The 15,030-nt window shown below is 59.8% G+C and overlaps 2 protein-coding genes across 2 annotated transcripts in view; both read right to left on the minus strand.

The window, feature by feature from the left end:
• Window positions 1-52: 52 nt before the first annotated feature.
• Window positions 53-5,096, minus strand: tfcp2l1 (transcription factor CP2-like 1). The gene is made up of 16 exons (XM_068746279.1): window positions 5,038-5,096; window positions 4,712-4,857; window positions 4,352-4,425; window positions 3,629-3,734; window positions 3,254-3,360; window positions 3,023-3,175; window positions 2,839-2,949; window positions 2,568-2,653; window positions 2,236-2,287; window positions 1,866-1,959; window positions 1,702-1,792; window positions 1,379-1,461; window positions 1,236-1,238; window positions 937-1,079; window positions 669-720; window positions 53-133 (listed from the first exon to the last, which is right to left on the minus strand). Exons 1-16 carry the CDS (start codon window positions 5,094-5,096, stop codon window positions 96-98), a joined length of 1,398 nt encoding a protein of 465 aa, XP_068602380.1. The 3' UTR covers window positions 53-95.
• Window positions 5,097-6,386: 1,290 nt separating this feature from the next.
• clasp1a (cytoplasmic linker associated protein 1a) overlaps window positions 6,387-15,030 on the minus strand; it is a 12,122-nt gene continuing 3,478 nt past the window's right edge. The window contains exons 7-27 of the mRNA XM_068745994.1: window positions 14,605-14,732; window positions 14,273-14,335; window positions 13,749-13,852; window positions 13,632-13,655; window positions 13,152-13,396; window positions 13,018-13,081; window positions 12,630-12,793; window positions 12,464-12,542; window positions 12,239-12,382; window positions 11,941-12,033; window positions 11,391-11,549; window positions 11,156-11,262; window positions 10,736-10,864; window positions 10,467-10,602; window positions 10,157-10,403; window positions 10,022-10,078; window positions 9,472-9,662; window positions 9,274-9,402; window positions 8,994-9,200; window positions 8,623-8,739; window positions 6,387-7,034 (exon numbers count right to left, since the gene is read on the minus strand). Coding sequence (XP_068602095.1) covers window positions 6,948-7,034; window positions 8,623-8,739; window positions 8,994-9,200; window positions 9,274-9,402; window positions 9,472-9,662; window positions 10,022-10,078; window positions 10,157-10,403; window positions 10,467-10,602; window positions 10,736-10,864; window positions 11,156-11,262; window positions 11,391-11,549; window positions 11,941-12,033; window positions 12,239-12,382; window positions 12,464-12,542; window positions 12,630-12,793; window positions 13,018-13,081; window positions 13,152-13,396; window positions 13,632-13,655; window positions 13,749-13,852; window positions 14,273-14,335; window positions 14,605-14,732 — 2,674 coding nt within the window. The 3' untranslated portion in view covers window positions 6,387-6,947. The remainder of the gene's footprint in view (window positions 7,035-8,622; window positions 8,740-8,993; window positions 9,201-9,273; window positions 9,403-9,471; window positions 9,663-10,021; window positions 10,079-10,156; window positions 10,404-10,466; window positions 10,603-10,735; window positions 10,865-11,155; window positions 11,263-11,390; window positions 11,550-11,940; window positions 12,034-12,238; window positions 12,383-12,463; window positions 12,543-12,629; window positions 12,794-13,017; window positions 13,082-13,151; window positions 13,397-13,631; window positions 13,656-13,748; window positions 13,853-14,272; window positions 14,336-14,604; window positions 14,733-15,030) is intronic.

Raw genomic sequence — 15,030 nt, forward strand, 5'->3', positions numbered from 1 at the left:
GGTCTGTCCGGCAGTTACACTGGGCTGTAACCTGCTTGGGGGGGGGGGGGGTCTGTCCGGTAGTTACACTGGCGGCCATCCTGATTGGCTGCTGGTCATTTCAACACAACCTGGAAGCCGTCGCTGTTTTCATCTGGGAAACAGGAAACAAGCCGGTCAGAACCACGGACAGAACCACAGTCAGAACCACGGACAGAAACCACGGACAGAACCACGGACAGAAACCACGGACAGAACCACGGACAGAACCACGGACAGAACCACGGACAGAACCACGGTCAGAAACCACGTCAGAACCACGGACAGAACCACAGACAGAACCACGGTCAGAACCACGGTCAGAAACCACGTCAGAACCACGGTCAGAAACCACGTCAGAACCACGGACAGAACCACAGACAGAACCACGGTCAGAACCACGGTCAGAAACCACGTCAGAACCACGGACAGAAACCACGGACAGAACCACGGACAGAACCACAGACAGAACCACGGACAGAACCACGGACAGAACCACGGACAGAACCACGGACAGAACCACGGTCAGAACCACGGTCAGAAACCACGTCAGAACCACGGACAGAACCACGGACAGAACCACGGACAGAACCACGGTCAGAACCACGGACAACCACGGAGCCGACTTCAGGCCGAGGAGGATTGTTTACCTCTGATGGTCCGGAGCAGGAAGCTGCTCTCCTCCCGGAAGTTCTGCACCATCTGGAAGGAGACATTTAGCACGTAGCATTAGCTAGCCTTCACCTGAGCGGACATAAAATAACCGGCTTAACTTCTACATTCGAGCTTCATCTGTCTCGTGTACATTTATGCTAATCAGGAGTTCTGCCGTTTGGAATCGTCCTCTTTCTCCGGGCCGTTCCTGTTTCATTTATTTTATTCACTGTGTCCTGGACAGACCCCCCCAGGGCGGGGTACCTCGTCGGACACCAGGACGTGGATCCCGGCGGCTCGCTGCCTGTAGACGTGCGTGATTTCCCGCGGAGCGACGCTGCACAGCGCGGCGATCTTCCCCGACAGGTGGGCGAGCGTCAGCTCCTCCAGGAACAGGGCCTGGTAGACTGGAGGAACGAGAGACGAGACGCTCCCGGGTCAAACGTGAGCAGAACCCGACCTGGACCCGTCCTGGGGGGCTCATTTCATCACTTTAATGTGATCAAAGCATTCAGATGAAGGATCCACTTTGGTGTGTAAAGATACCAAGAACAATGTAGAACCTCCTGGTGCTGATCCAGATCCCCGTGTGGACGGTGTAGACCCAGTTGGGGGGGGGGGGGGGGGGTCTGTGCTCTCTACAGTTTCACTTTCATTCATTCTGATATAATTAATCTTTATTAATGAGGACAAAGTGACCACTGACCGTCGCCGTCTGCTCGGCTGACAGGAGGCTGGAGGCCGGCCTGCTGCTGACACACGTAGATGGTCAGCCGGGGCTGGATGAACCTGCAGGGTGCAGAACCCAATGTAGAACAGGGCGGGGCTACTAGAACAGGGGGCGGGGCTACTAGAAGAGCGGGTGCGGCTACTTGATCAGGGGGCGGTGCTACTAGATCAGGGGGCGGGGCTACGAGAACAGGGGGCAGTGCTACTAGATCAAGGGGTGGGGCTACTAGAACAGGGGGCGGTGCTACTAGAACAGGGGGCGGTGCTACTGGATCAGGGGGCGGTGCTTTCATGTCTCACCTTCCTTTCATGGTGTTAAAGAGCCGGATGCCGTCGGCTGGACCACAGATCCGGATCAGATCCTCCCTGCTCATCCTCAACAGATCAGCACCTGCAACAACAGCAGGTGATCTCCTCCGGTTCTGGCAGGCCCAGACCCGTGGATCAGAACGTTACGTGGTTACCTGAAAAGCTGGAGAAGAGCCTGGAGAAAGGTGAGAACCGGTGGCGGTGCAGCCATCGCTGAGTGTCGTGCAGCGACGACGACGGCTGGAGGTGCTGCGTCCAAAAGAAGGAGAAGAACCCTCGAAATGAGGATCCAGCGGCCCAAAGAACCCTCAAAATGAGGATCCAGCGGCGCCAAAGAACCCTCGAAATGAGGATCCAGCGGCCCAAAGAACCCTCGAAATGAGGATCCAGCGGCCCAAAGAACCCTCGAAATGAGGATCCAGCGGCGCCAAAGAACCCTCGAAATGAGGATCCAGCGGCGCCAAAGAACCCTCGAAATGAGGATCCAGCGGCGCCAAAGAACCGTCACCGGACTCCGGTACTTACGTCAGAGCAGCCGGACCACGGAACATCCTCAGCCTGGTCTGGAGAACAGTTGCTACGGAAACAAGAAGGAACGGGTTTGGGGGGTGAGTGGAGGCACTTGGTTCTAATGCTCATTAAGATCTTCCTGTGAGCCTGGTGAGCAACCAGCAGAGGGAGCTGTTCCCTCCGCTGGTTGCTCACCAGCTGGACGCAGGAGGGACTAAATAAACTAAATGATAAAACCTGGTCCCGTGACGCGAGGACTTTGTGATTCGGATCGGTGATCATTCCGGTGATCAGTACCGTGCGTTGTTACCATGACGACACTAGCCGGGGGGAGAATGCCGACTCACCCGTCGGTGAAGCTGGCAGATGTGGGTGAGCTGTGGTCAACGGGGGACGGGGCGTTGCTGCTGTGGGCGTCCGGCCAAGGAGAGCACTGCAGAGAGGAGGGGCGGCCATAGCGTTAGCATTAGCACTAGCTAGCTAGCTAGCATCTCTGCTTTACGTGCTGACAACGTAAAAGTTAAATAGCCAGCGACGCAACACAAGCAGGACACCGGGAGAACCGGACCTTCGCGACCTCCGGACAATCATTCACCCGACCGGATGAACAGGACCCACCTCGGTCATCATGGTGGTCTCGTGGGACTGCTGGTACTTGTCTCTGTCCTGGAAGGTCTTCTTCGCCATCTTGTCTCTGTCCGTCTTCAGCTTGCGATCCGCCCCTTTCGGCTTCCAGGGGAGAAACGTGGACTCACTCGTAGCGGAAATGAAACCGAACCGCCTGCAGGACGACGATCCTCACCTTGAAGACTTTGACCTGGCAGCTGGACGAGTGGACGTGCTCCGTGTAGTCCCCCTGTCCATTGGCGGAGAAGGTGTCCACCTGGATACGGAAGGGCACGCCTTTCTCCCCGCCGTGCTTCCTCGGGGTGAACTCGGTGCTGATGCAGTTCACCTGAGAGGAGGCAGCAAAGCAGCGTTTTGGCGGGAGAACGTTTGACGCGTCGCGACTCGGAGGAGGGACCCGTCGCACCTGGACGAAGACAGAAGCGTTCTTGACCGGATCCCAGAGGAACTCGATGGTGTGGAGGTGCAGAGGGTGCGAACGGGGCTCCAGGATCCCCACCGACAACGGGAGGTCTGGAAACAAGCGGCAGTTAGCATCGCGCTACGCTAGCTGGCCTCGTTGTCGTCGGTTACACCCATCCTGTGTTTTGTTAGCAGTTAGCGGTTAGCTCAACGTACAGCCTCACTGAGCTGCTCCACGGAGGGCGACTCATGACCCCCCCCCCCAATCAACTTTACATAAATTAACCCTGAAATATTCTTTAGATGCAGAAATGGAAAGCCTCCGATATATTCATGTGTGTAAAACGAAGGCGGGGCTTAGGGTCGGCGGTCTGCTCACCGATGTCCAGGATCCGGTCCCCGGGGCGGTTCCACCTCCACCCCTCCAGCTGCTGGTGCTCCGTGTACTGCAGCCGGCGGTCATGAAACGCCACACGCACCACGCTCTGTGAAGGGGAGGGGCAGGCGTTGAGGCTGGGCGGGTCGCAGCGTGAACAAGCTCCTCCCAAGGAAAGAGTCCAGCCCCTCCCATCGTACGGCACACCTCGTGTTAGTTTGGATGGGGGGGGGGGGGGGGGTAGTAAAGTCAAGATAATGGACTCAAATTAAATCAGCGACCTGTAAAAACACGCTTTTATGGAGGGGGGGGGTCGCGCATGACTGAGCATCAGACCGCTGCAGTCTGGGGGCCGGGGGGGTCGCCTGTTTGCACAGACGTCCTATTCTTGTGTTTCTAGGGTGCTACCGCTAACATTAGCACCGTAGGCTAGCGACAGAGCGACCTCCTTAGTGATCGTGCTGTTTGTCCGCCGTCGTGTCCACCCATCAGGAACCCGTCTTCAATTGAACCTGAAGGAACGGCGGCGAAACGATGCAAAGACACACAACCGCTAGCTAAGGTCGCGCGTGTGCGTGTTAGCATGTGAACCGTTTGGGTGATGGTACCGAGCCCTCCAAGGTGCACACCTCACCCCCCCGAAGAGGAAGGAAGTGTTGAGGGGAAACTAAAAACAGGAAGGAGGAAGTCAAAGACGCAGACATCAAAGACGACGACGACGCCTACCTTCACGTACTTGCTGCTCATTTCGCTGTACGCCACCAACTTCCTGTTCAGCAGACGGATTTCATAGGACTGACCTGCATCAAAAAAATAAAAATCAGAAAAGACGACAGAAGCTGAACGAGAGGAGAAATATTTACACAATAAAAGCACGAGAACGTCGACGGCGACGCCGCCGGACAGTGCATGCTCACTTTCAAATTAGTGTCGAGAAGATGAGCAGGAAATAAAGAAGAACTAAAACTGTCACTGAGAAGGAGGAAGAGGAGGAAGAGGAGGAGGAGGAGCTCATGCTGCACAGACGAAGCAGCTGGAAGCAGAAACGGCCCGGGTCCCCGGGTCCCCGGCCCCCCCGGGGGCTACCTTGGTTGAGGTACGTGAGGCTCTCCTCCTGCCGCTTCACAGCCGGAGACGTCGCCGCACACAGAACAAACTGGAACGCCGTCCCGCCGCCGCTTTCGGCCAAAAGCCTCGCCTCCTCATTTTTCAGGAACGGGGCCAAGGCCTCCCTGAAAGAGACGGAGAGGAGCGGGGGGGTGAAGAGGGGGGGGGGGGTGCTTCCGGTTTGATCTAATCACAGGAACAAAGGTGAAACCGGGCCGGAGTTAAAAACGCCGTGACTCATCAGCCTTCTCCTTTAAGAACGACGGTTTCCCTGACTTCCTGTCACTCACACCTGTCGGCCTTACCTGATGTAACCGGCGGAGTGCTGCGGGTACGACTCCGGCTGCGAATGGCAGAACAGCATTTTGTCCAGAGCGGCGCCGCCTCGTTCATCCGCTGGTCTCCTCACGACTCGGCTGCCTGCCCCTTATATCGCCCGGTGATGTCATCACAACCTCAATTAGCATACCTCAGATGACCTGTGAGGGGCGGAGCCTGCAGGAGCACCACCTGCTGCCACCTGAAGGAGGCTGGGGGGAGCTGCTGCCCTCAAGGATGGATGTGAAGGTCAAACAGGTCACCAACAGAACCCCGCAGCGGGTCAGAAGGATCCCATCAAGGATCGGGAATCTTCATCTGTGAGGAAGATGAAGCTCGGACCTCACTGGACGTTCCTAAAGGACGAAGATCCCACGCAGAACCCGAGGAGTCCAGCAGGACCTGGTTCCGGAGGTCCGCTGGACCTGAAGGAGGCGGCCAAGAACTGGACCAGAGACCGGAGAGAAACACTCCGGAACCAGCAGCACGGAGGAGCTGATGCTAAATGAAAACACAGCACGGGTCACAGCAGAGGGGGAGGAGCTTAGCCCCTCCTCTTTGGGGGGGGGAGCTGGTCACATGACCGCCGGCGCAGGTTAATGTTTACAAGGAGTAGCAAATGGATGAACGACCGGGACTCACCAGAGACAGAACCCTGACGGGGGGGCAAAGTTCAACCGGGAGGACAGGACCCCGACCCCCCCACAAAGAAAACACACAACTGGGGGGCTGTTATCGTTTATTTCTAGAGCAGCAGATCAATCACGTGAACTGTACACTTCTTCAGGAGACGACAGGAAACACACACACGGATGAAGAGCAGGTGCATCGGTCAGCGCAGTGTGCTGCGGGCCGACAGGTGAGCCCCGTACAATCCTTAACTTAAATACCCACCAAACAGGACGAGTTATTGAATGTTTAGCTCCGCCCACGCCGCCACGCTTCAGCGTCTGTCGCCTGAAAACCACAGGATGATTTCCACGAACTCGCCGAAGGATGACGGTTTGTTCTTTAACCCTTTAATCCGCCGTCATTTATTGTTACCCACAGAACAAGCTAGCATGAAACAGGTCGCTAGCAAAGCGTTAGCTTCCCTATGTTACCGCGCCGCGAGCTAGCGCTCGTCATTGTGTCACGTTTGTTTATTGCGACGTCAGAAGAAGAAGGTCAGAGACGATGCTAACGCTAGCGCTGATGCTAACGCACACCTTCAGAGCAGGTGGCTTGCCGACGTGCACAAAGATTAAAGCTGCTCACTTCTTATTGGAAAAACGTTGCAAAGCAGGGGTCAAAAGGAGGGGGGGGCGGGGCGCTGAAGCAGCTGGGGGGGCCGGGGGCGGGGCTAATACTGTACTTTCACCTTTGCAGGTGTTCCTGCAGATTCACATTTTTTAGAGCCAGTGCTGTACATCTTTATCCAGAGGTCATGTGACCCCAGAGGTCATGTGACTCCGCTGTGAACTTTAAGACTACATTATTGTGGTTTTATTTTCTACACCAGCTGATGAAGAGCTGGACAGAATTTGGGGGTTTGTCGATGAAGGAGCTGAAAGGTGTGGCGACTTGTTTTCTAATGAACGGGTGAAAGGAGCCTCCGACCGACGACTTAAAACAGGAAGTAAAAACGCTCCAAAACCTCCTTCTCTGTTCCCGACAACATTTCTTTTGGACCAGCCAAATGATCCCAAACCCGTGGTCGGACGACTCACGGACGTTTCCTCGCCACGGATGAGCTTCCTGTTGAACCGGGCAGGAAGAGGAAGTGCTTTTCCTTTCTCCGGCCGCTCTGAGTCTCCTCCACGTTCACATTCGGAAGTTTCCAGGTGGGCGGGACGAACTAAAGCGCCGTGGATTTGATGCTGCGGAGGAGGGGGGGCCGCCGGGCGCCGCCCGTCTCTTAACTGTGGGACGAGACGTCGGACGAGCTGCTGCTGTTGCTGTTGGTCGTCTGGGCCCGCTTGATGTAAAGGTTCAGCAGCTTCATCTGCAGAGGAGGAAGCAGGGTTAGCGTTAGCATCGCGCCTGGCCGTTAGCATCGCACCTGGCTGTTAGCATCAGATCTGGCCGTTAGCATCGCACCTGGCCGGTAGCATCGCACCTAGCTGTTAGCATCAGATCTGACCGGCTGAACTTTTACCAGGTAAAGACATTAAAGAAAGATTTATGCAATACATCAAAGGGAAAGAATTTATCTTTGATTCTTTATTGCTTTTGGTGGAATCCAACCGATGCAGTTTAACCGCGTGGACCCGGACCATTTCACAGTGTAGACCCGGACCGTTTCACCGCGTGGACCCGGACCGTTTCACCGCGTGGACCCGGACCGTTTCACCGCGTGGACCCGGACCGTTTCACCGCGTAGACCCGGACCGTTTCACCGCGTAGACCCGGACCGTTTCACCGCGTGGACCCGGACCGTTTCACCGCGTAGACCCGGACCGTTTCACCGCGTGGACCCGGACCGTTTCACCGCGTGGACCCGGACCGTTTCACCGCGTGGACCCGGACCGTTTCACCGCGTGGACCCGGACCGTTTCACCGCGTAGACCCGGACCGTTTCACCGCGTGGACCCGGACCGTTTCACCGCGTGGACCCGGACCGTTTCACCGCGTGGACCCGGACCGTTTCACCGCGTAGACCCGGACCGTTTCACCGCGTGGACCCGGACCGTTTCACCGCGTGGACCCGGACCGTTTCACCGCGTAGACCCGGACCGTTTCACCGCGTGGACCCGGACCGTTTCACCGCGTGGACCCGGACCGTTTCACCGCGTGGACCCGGACCGTTTCACCGCGTGGACCCGGACCGTTTCACCGCGTAGACCCGGACCGTTTCACCGCGTGGACCCGGACCGTTTCACCGCGTGGACCCGGACCGTTTCACCGCGTGGACCCGGACCGTTTCACCGCGTAGACCCGGACCGTTTCACCGCGTGGACCCGGACCGTTTCACCGCGTGGACCCGGACCGTTTCACCGCGTGGACCCGGACCGTTTCACCGCGTGGACCCGGACCGTTTCACCGCGTGGACCCGGACCGTTTCACCGCGTGGACCCGGACCGTTTCACCGCGTGGACCCGGACCGTTTCACCGCGTAGACCCGGACCGTTTCACCACGTAGACCCGGACCGTTTCACGTCTGTCACCGTGTAGGAGACTGTAATCAGTGACGCTGCTGTGCATTGTGGGTAAATGTCAGACGTAATGCTGTCTGTCGCTGCAGGAGCGATTAACGGAATCACAAACTTCCCAGAATTCCTATCGTGAGGATGAAAGCCGAAGCCCTTCAGGTGAATTGTCCAGATGGCGAGGAGTCAACCAGCGAGCGGACACTGGACCTCGGATGAAAGGGCAACCGGGCGGGGGTGGCGCCGACCAGGGAAGCGGGCCGGCGGTCATGTGACCCGTCGGCGTTTCTATAACTCTGGGACACGCGGTGAAGACAGGACGAAGACGCCGCCTTAATGAAACGACCGGTTCAAACCTGCTCAGGAATAACAGCGTGGGAAGATGATAAGGGTCCGCACCTGCTGGAGGTGTGTGTGTGTGTGTGTGGGGGGGGGGGGCAGTACCTTGCTGCCCGTCAGCTGCACCAGGTGAGGCTTGAGATCCTCTCCAATCACAGCGTAGATGGCGACCAGGCAGAACACGCTGGCCTTGCGAACGCTGCTCTCCGTGTTGTCATAGCCCTGCAGAGACACGCACACACACACACACACACACACACACACACGCACACACACACACACACGCGCTGTGGGAGGGGCCTCAGAGTGCAGAGGACATGCAAACATTTCCAGGGACAAATAAGGTAAATATTTCCCAGATGAGTCCCGAAAGGACCCGGTTCAAAGTGATTGGATCAGAACCAGAACTCCGCCCAGAACCAGCAGTCTCATTATAGCACCCCCCCCGCCCCGGCCGTGGAGCCTCGGACGCGTACCTGCAGCAGCCCGGGGATGATGTCGGGCAGCAGCTGCAGCAGGGCGTCCTTGGCGATGCGCTCGATGACCTTGGTCTGCATCTTGATGGCGGCCAGGTCGATGGGGTAGTCGGCCGTCTGGACGATGGGACACAGAACCTTGATGCACTGCTCCGAGTGGATGGAGCCGGCCAGGGTGGAGGCCGCCTCCTCCGCCGCACGCACCACCTGAGAGCAGAACGCACCCGGATCAGCGAGGGAGGCGGCGAGCGAGCGAGCGTCTCCACGGAGACACGCCCACCTCCTTGTGCGAGTCCTTGTGAGCCTCCAGCGTCTTCATGATGGTCAGCTCTGCGTAGTTCTTGAAGCGGGCCGGCTGGTTCTTCAGGATCTCCTTCAGGACGCGCAGGGCCAGCGCTCGGATGGCGTGCTGGGGAGGCAGCGGCAGTCAGGCGGCGCGTTCCCATCCCATAATAATCAAAGGTCGACGGTAACGCACGTCCTTGTCGCCCAGCGTCTCCAGCAGGAGGAGGAGGACGGTCTTGAAGTGCTCGTCCCACACGGCCCGGCTGTCCTCCCGCGTGATCTTCAGCAGCTCCACCAGCGCCCCCTTACGCTCCTCGGAGCGCTCGTTGTGATTGGACAGCTCCTTCAGCAGGTCGGCAACCAGGTCCGAGTGGTCGTGGGCGACTGGCGCCGGGGAGAGGGGCGAGCGGTTAGCATCGCTAGCGCGCCGAAACATTTCAACGTTGAGAAACGCTGTCATGGCTGCTAACGCGCTAACATGCTAGTGATGCTAAAAGCAAAGCGTTAACGTGTTCCTGTTTCTGATCGGAAGCTCAGCTTAAAGGAACAGTTCACCCTAACACGACTCCATCTTGTTTTTTATGGGTCATGTGACTGAGATTATCTCTTGGCTGACGGTGAACTTCGTTCTGGGGTTAGATATCACGCTAACGCTACAAGCGGGCTAGCCTGGAGTTAGTGACCACGAGACGAAGAGGGTGAGGAAGAGGAGGTGAGGTCAGAAGCAAGGGAGGCGTCTTTACCAGGAGCGAACGCCTTGGGGAGCGCCATCTTGTTTTCACCACTTTCCTGGCGTCGGCCTGTAGGGGGGGGAATGGAGGACGGTTCTGATTGAACCTGTTAGCGTTAGCGTGCTAGCGTGAGGAGGGAGAACTCACAGTCACGGAACTGCTCCACGTCGTCGTCGAACACCGCCTCCTTCAGGGCGCTCTTGTCGTACGTGCAGATGGTTTCCCCGTAGCCGTAAGGCGCGAACTCGCGGCCCCGCGGCCCGGAGAACGAGCGAGGCGACGGCGTGTTGAGGAGCGAGGTCTTGTTGTCCAGGGCGGTGCGACCCCCTTCCACCATGTCTAAACCCAAGCGGGCGTCGGAGCCGGGGGAGGAGGCCACGCCTTCTCTTCCCGCCTAGAAGTCAACAAGAGGAGGTTGAAGACTCGCAGCAACGGCTGAGAAGCTCCGCCCACTTACTGCATCGTCCCTCTTGATTGGCTCGTTCAGGTCCTCCTGGCTGCGGTAGCTGAAGCTCTGGATGGCCTCGGTGACGCCGCGCAGCGAGCTGTAGATCTCCTCGGAGTTCATGTTCTCCGTGTCGTACTCCGCCATGCTGCCCGGACACAGAGGAGCAGTTAGCATGTTAGCGTGTTAGCATGGCGTTCAGGAGCAGCAAGCGGCGAGGAAGGGGGTGGGGTCAGGGGCTGACTTCCTGCACGGGGGAATTCTACTTCCTGCCTCTTTACCTGGGTGAATATGCTCGGCGTAGGACCCTCAGTGAGGGGGCGGCGGGGGGCGGAGGAGGAGGAGCGGGGGCGGGGGCGGGGGCAGGGGGGTGCTTTGACAGTCCGTCGACACCCCAGCCCCACAACCGGCTGAGGCGACGGCGCAGACGGGAGCAAAAGAGGGAAGGGGGGAGGGGGGGGGCACAGGGGGGGGGCGAGGAGGGAACACCACAGGGGAGGAGCAGAAAGAGAGAAAGACAAAGAGAAACCATGAAAGCTTCGGGTTCCGTCAGGAGAGCAGAACCCCACAAGAGCTCAGCCCCGCCCCCCCGGTTCTACGGGCGTCGGACAGAGGCTCGATCAGCGGAGAGCACCGATTGGCCGAGCACGAAGCTCTGAGCAGCCCCCCCCAAACCTGCCGGTTAGTCCCGGGCGTCTCACCTGGGAGACAGTCCTCCGTGGGAGCAGTTGGTCGGAGAGGTGAGGGGGCTGGTTCTGCTGGGGGCGTGGCGTGGTGGCGTCCGGCCCATGGAGTTACTCGGAGAGCCCTGGAAGGCAGAGGAACAGAGATGGCCGACTGATGGTTCTACAGAACGGCCGTCTGCCCCGCCCTGGTCTACCTGAAGGAACCTCTGAAGGAACCTCGGTTCCATCGAACCTGTGGAGCGAGACTCACCACGCCGCCGCCGCCGCCGCCGCCGTTGCTGCTGTTCTTCAGGTGGTTGTGCAGCAGCTTGGTGGCCCCGTCCTGGAAGGTTTTGGGCAGAGCCCCCAGCAGCATGGTGAACTCCGGTGTGTTGAGTTCAAACAAGGAGATCAGCACCACCTGGGCGGCCTGCGGGGGCAAGGTGGCGGTGAGGGAGGGGTGGACGGGCGAGAGAGGAGGAGCCGAGGAGCCGAGCCTCCTGGTGGAGCAGCATCCAGTTAAAACCAAACTCCCCAACATGCAACGGGGGGGGGCGTGTCAGCTGAGGTGCTGTTAGCTGTTAGCGCCCCTCCCCTGAACGGAGACCCGGCGGGGCGGGGCGGGGCCGTCCTGGTGAGTAAATAAAGCGAACCTTGTCCTCGGCATGCAGGAGGAGCCGAGCGAGTTAGCGGCTAACTAGCGGCTAACGCAGCAGCATCCTCACCACCCTGAAAGTGTGCGTTTAGCAGCGGAAGCTTAGCGAGCGGCGCCGCCGCGGTGGCGTGCTGATGCTGTGATTGGCTGTCGGAGCGAGCGCTACCTGCTTGCACCTTTCTTCCTGGTTGCCCTCGGTGGACAGTGAGGCGGTGCCGGACCTGGCGGCGAGCTCCTCGCTCAGCCAGCTATGAAGGGTCTGGGACAGTGGCGAGGCAGAAGGGGCGTTACATCACGGGTCGTCGGGCCGGCGCACGCGGGCGACCCGGCGTGCGTCAGAGCTACGACCGAGCAAAGGGCGTGTCTCCAGCTCCGCCGGACGCTACGGGACGGCGTCCAAGCGGCTAGCCTGGCGGCGCTAGCACGGCTACAGGCCGGTGAATGACGGACCAATCAGGGCCTACCTTCCTGACGTCAGAGCTCTTGGGCTCGGTGGTCCAGGTGATGATGCGAGACACGGCCAGGCGGGTCTCGCTGGAATTCACAAAGTCTGTCGGGTCCATCTGCCGGGCCAGGGACTCGATGCACTTCAAGATGGCCACCTTAACCTGCGGAGAGCAGCGTTGAGCCGCAGGCCTGAGTCAGACCGCCCCCCCCCCGCCCCCCCCCGCCCCCGGAGGCGACTCTACCTTGAGGTTGGGCGTCTGCGTCTGGTCGACGATGAACCTCATCAGGATGTTGAACTGCTGGTCGAAGGGGAAAGACTCCCTGAGGAGGAAGAGGAAGAGGAAGAGGAGGAGATCACCAGCCCGCTTCCCACCGAACCCGGCCCTGTGACCCGGCCCGATCTCCGACCTGGTCACATCCAGCGCCTTCTGGACTTTGGCCTGGACCGAGCCCAGCAGATCGGCCCCCATCTTCTTCAGCAGCTGAGTGAGCAGGACGAAGAGCCAGTCCTGCAGGTCCTCCCTGTGGACCGTGATGAAGTCCACCAGCGTCTCCAGGAACATGCTGAACACCTGGGGGGGGTCAAAGGTTAGCTGCAGCGCTGGGAGGAGGGTCACGCCTTGAGCAGTGAGGAGGACACACTTACTCTCTGTCGTTAGTCCAGGCAGGACATGCAACGAGAGACGAGAGACAGGTTAGCTGCTGCCCCGCCCGCGCCGGACCCGGACCGGACCCGGACCGGGACCCAGACCGGCGCCGGACCCGGACCCGGGTTCACCTGGACCCGCGTTCTTACCTTGCTGTCGGGGTCTGCAAACATCCTGGTGAAGATCTCACAGAGCCTCTTCAGCTCCACCCGGCTGAGAGACGGAGACGCGGTCATGAAACACATCCTGAGTGTTCCCGGTGCATTGTGGGTAAAAGCCCAACCTGAGGATCCTTTGGCTCTTGAGGAGGTTCTGCAGGCCCAGCAGGCCCTCCTTCCTCTCGGACCAGTTGGCGCTGGCGCAGTGGTTCAGGATCTCCGCCACGTCCTCCGTCTGCCGCAGGTAATGCGGGACGCCGCCGTTCCTGGAGCCGTAGGAGCGCTCGGAGCACGCGCTGGACGCGTCGCTGTTGGCGTCGTCGTCGGAGTACATCCCCGGGGATTCGTAGCGGCGCCTCAGCGGCTTCCTCTGTGGGAGGAGCACGGACGTTAGCGCGTTGAGGCCGCAGCGGCAGGAAGCGCAGGAAGCATCGGAAGCCATGCGGCGTTCTGCTCCGGCGTGAATGAGAGGAAGAACCGCCAGGGAACCACAGCCGGGGCGGAGTTAAGGGCCAATCAGAGGAGTCTGGGGGAGGGGTTACGAGGAGATGGGATGAGGCAAGCTGCTGTGATCATGATTAGCGTGTGATGGGAAGGGAAACTACCTTGTTCCTGGAGTCTCCCAACAGCTGGAGGGGGAGGAGGAAAGAGAGAGGAGGGTGTAAGGGGGGGGGGGCTGCACCGGCATCGAGTTACAGCTCACACCCACAAACAGGACTCACCAGCGCATCGGCCACCGCCGCCTCCACCTCGGTGCCCGTGTTCAGGACCCTCATGGCGTTGACCGACGCCGAGATCCTGGCCTGGTGGATCAGGCCGTAGCGGTCTGAACGGGAAACAGCAGAAGAAGAAGGCAGAGGACGGTGAGTGGCGCCCAGCGAGCGAAGGCCAGCGGCGACTCACCTGGACGGACAAAGTAAAGACGCTTTTCTTATTGTGGACACGCTGGACTATAAACAGGATCGGGGACAGGAAGGAGGGACAACCTGTCCAACCACCGAGACAAAAGAGAACCCGGCAGACGACGGAGCGCTGCAGCGTTCCCTGGGAATGAAAGACCGGCGAAGGAGAACCACAGACACACAATGGGGGGGGGGGGGGGGGGGGCAGGGGGGGGCATCAACCTAACGGGCGACGAGCTACGGACGCCCAGCGCCGCATGCTGAAGACACACGACCACCGCTGCATGCCGGCTGGGGGCTGGGGGCCGGGGGGCCGGGGGCCGGGGGCCGGGCATGCAGGTCACCTGACTGGCTGGGGGGGTCGGCTGCAGAGAGGGCGCTGGTGGAACGGGAGTGGCGTCGGGAAGCTGCAGGGGACAGGAGGCGACATCCAGAGCCGGGTCAGTGCCGGACTAAAAGCATCTACAGAACGCCCCCCCCCCCCCCCCGTTGGCTCAGACCGGATCAGGGACCCTGGGTGGGCACCGACCCACATCCAACCGGTCCACAGAAAGAGTCTGAAGAACCTTCGAAGGTCTCCAGAGGAGGAGTTAGAGCATGCACAGAGGAGCACGGAGGCAGCTAGCGCCGGCGGCTAGCGGCTAGTGGCTAACGGCTAGCAGCTAGCGGTACTCACCCAGAGGGGCGAAGCCCCGGGCGGGGCTGGTGTCCCGGCTGCTCTCGCGGCTGCAGCCCTGACTCATGCTGGGACGGGGGATGCGGCTCCGGGCTAGCGTGCGGTAGAAGAGCAGCAGGAAGGAGAACAAGTTAGGGGGGGTGTCAGTGAGCAGGGGGGGGGAGGTTAAGAGAGGGGGAGGGGGTGAGACAGAAAGGTGAGGAGCAGGGGGGAGAACAAGTTAGGGGGGGTGTCAGTGAGCAGGGGGGGGGGGGGGGACAGGAGGGTGAGACGGGGGAGGTTAAGAGAGGGGGAGGAGCCCCGCAGACGGGCCGTCCTGACTGCAGCTGATCGGTAACCGGTCACAGTAACGGTTCTGGTTCCGTCACAAGGCCTTATGAATACATTATAACCTCCTCCAGAGGAGGCGTGGCCTCAACGTCACCA

Source organism: Brachionichthys hirsutus, chromosome 12, assembly GCF_040956055.1.
Source record: "Brachionichthys hirsutus isolate HB-005 chromosome 12, CSIRO-AGI_Bhir_v1, whole genome shotgun sequence".
In the NCBI taxonomy this organism is placed as follows: Eukaryota; Metazoa; Chordata; class Actinopteri; order Lophiiformes; family Brachionichthyidae; genus Brachionichthys; species Brachionichthys hirsutus.

Coding starts and splice junctions, on each gene's coding strand:
- tfcp2l1 (XM_068746279.1), bottom strand. CDS start 5,096: ATGCTGTTCTGCCATTCGCAGCCGGAGTCGTACCCGCAGCACTCCGCC. Junction 3,361..3,628: donor GGACCGGATCCTGGACATCG/GTGAGCAGACCG, acceptor GCTTGTTTCCAG/ACCTCCCGTTGTCGGTGGGG. Junction 2,288..2,567: donor TCTGCCAGCTTCACCGACGG/GTGAGTCGGCAT, acceptor TTGTTTCCGTAG/CAACTGTTCTCCAGACCAGG.